Source organism: Clytia hemisphaerica, unplaced genomic scaffold (genome assembly GCF_902728285.1).
Source record: "Clytia hemisphaerica strain Z4C2 unplaced genomic scaffold, Clytia hemisphaerica genome assembly, whole genome shotgun sequence".
NCBI classification, from domain to species: Eukaryota; Metazoa; Cnidaria; class Hydrozoa; order Leptothecata; family Clytiidae; genus Clytia; species Clytia hemisphaerica.
In genome coordinates this window covers 60,793-62,659 of record NW_027104218.1, presented here as the reverse complement: position 1 = coordinate 62,659, position 1,867 = coordinate 60,793, and the positions used below count along the sequence as shown (strand labels likewise).

Here is a 1,867-nt window from a genome sequence, read left to right as displayed (position 1 = left end):
TTTCCCACAAACGCGGGATTGAAAAACGGAAATTTATCGCCAGACTGTGATGGATTCAATCACCGTCATTCTTAATGCGAAGCAAATGTTCACGTTTTCTTGTTGAGAAAGATTGAAGATTCTTCTCTAGCCCTTCGAGCTTTTATAAACTCAGTGAATCGTTCCCTCAAGCGAAACAACATGAACGAAAAGAGGAGCGCTGCATTGGGAACTGGTAATTGGAATTTCGTACAATTTTAACGGACTCATATCGTTTTAGTTTCCAGTGTATTAAAAAATGGCTTGTTATTACAAACATGGGTTCGGTGTCTCTTTTGTCTTACTCTTACTGTCTTTGGTTGGCTCACTAGCCTGTGTTTTCACGACCAATTGGATTTATGATAGTGAAAAGGGGCTATTCAAAGGGTTGATTGCTTTCAAAGGAGATTGTGATGGTTGTGCTGAGTGGGAACCAAGAGATTCACTTTTCAAGTTCAAAAACAGGAGAAGTAAGTTGCACAAACGATTCCCACGCTCCCTCTAATAAAATCCGAAATTTCATCCCATAAAGTATCCAACAAAACCTAATATTTCACTTTCTTTGAGGTGATGTCATATATGTGGGGACTGGTTATGTTACATTGTGGGGCACCTGCATTCTGTGGGCCAGGGACTGTACATTATCTTTTTATGATTTCCTGACTGTATGTATATAGTTACACACCACCAAGAAACTGTAGTAACTAACTCTAGGGACCACCCCTAAACTACACAGAGCTTGAAAATTTTTCAGGCTTCGTGTAGTTTAGGGGAGGTCACATTTTCTCGCAGTGTATAACTACATACATACAGTCCCTTTCGACGTATGAAAATAATGTCATAACCATAAAGTGTCTGAAAATATAATTCCTTATATGCATTTATCTTTGTATTCAGCTCGTGTTTTGGACATAGCTCTGATCCTTTACTCCATCGCTTCCATTTGCTGCTTCTTTTCGGTCGTGATACACATTCTTATCTTGATTCGAAGTCCGTATAAAACCTTGACCGGATACGTAACGTCCGTCTTCACTTCCACTTTTGTTGCCGGTATGTATCTTTCTTCACCTCAAAGTACAAGCAAGCTAAACTGAGGCAAATTTTGTATTGAATTGACAAATTTTTGGTTGCAATGAATTAAAAATTTTGAAAGCCCCAGCTACATATGACACAGTTATGTATCAAAAGTAAGCGACGGCTCCTAAGCTCGCTTGCCATGCTTAACCCTAACCCTAACCCTGTTTTGAATATATAACTTATAGGTTACTGTTTCGCATTTTGTTGGTTCTACATTATAAAATTTGTCCCATATAAGGTTCCTAGCAACCTCGTTCCCGTGTATCCCAGGCTTTATTTACGTTACTGATTGACGCCGATTATCTAGCGCTATCAGTGAAGCGTCAAAGCGATGATAATACACATGGAATGGAACGAGGCTGGGTTCCTAGAAACAATAACTTTTACATTATTTTTGATCTATTTTTAGCTATTTGTGCCATCACCGCATTATTATACGGATCAGTGGCCGAAGACCGGATTTTCGATGCAACGGGCGCTTCTATCAACAAAATCTACACTTTCTATGTAGCCTGTGTGACATGTTTTTGTTTGGGTGTAGCCTGTATTCTCATCCTCTGTACGCGATGTATGCGAAGAACCAGTATAACATTTATCGTTTGAACGTGTTTGGAAACCCAGCTGGCACACAACGTTGTTTCAATGTTCACCTAACGTTCACAAAGTCCATATAACGTTAGATGAACGTTGAAACAACGCGTTTTTGTCAGCTGGATATAGAGACACTTCTTTCGTTCAATTTTTGTATCCCAATCAATATAAAATCTCAGAA

General features: G+C 39.1%; 1 protein-coding gene across 1 annotated transcript; it reads left to right on the top strand.

Annotated features, from left to right (window-relative positions):
- Positions 1 to 258: 258 nt before the first annotated feature.
- LOC136815752 (uncharacterized) lies at positions 259 to 1,867 on the top strand. Its single transcript, XM_067072204.1, has 3 exons — positions 259 to 488; positions 916 to 1,068; positions 1,505 to 1,867. Exons 1-3 carry the CDS (start codon positions 278 to 280, stop codon positions 1,696 to 1,698), a joined length of 558 nt encoding a protein of 185 aa, XP_066928305.1. The 5' UTR covers positions 259 to 277; the 3' UTR covers positions 1,699 to 1,867.

What these genes read in the sequence shown, in the direction of transcription:
- LOC136815752 (XM_067072204.1), top strand. Translation starts at nt 278, where the DNA reads ATGGCTTGTTATTACAAACATGGGTTCGGTGTCTCTTTTGTCTTACTC. An exon ending in CAAGTTCAAAAACAGGAGAA is followed by an intron (nt 489 to 915) that starts GTAAGTTGCACA and finishes CTTTGTATTCAG; the next exon opens with CTCGTGTTTTGGACATAGCT. An exon ending in CACTTCCACTTTTGTTGCCG is followed by an intron (nt 1,069 to 1,504) that starts GTATGTATCTTT and finishes ATCTATTTTTAG; the next exon opens with CTATTTGTGCCATCACCGCA.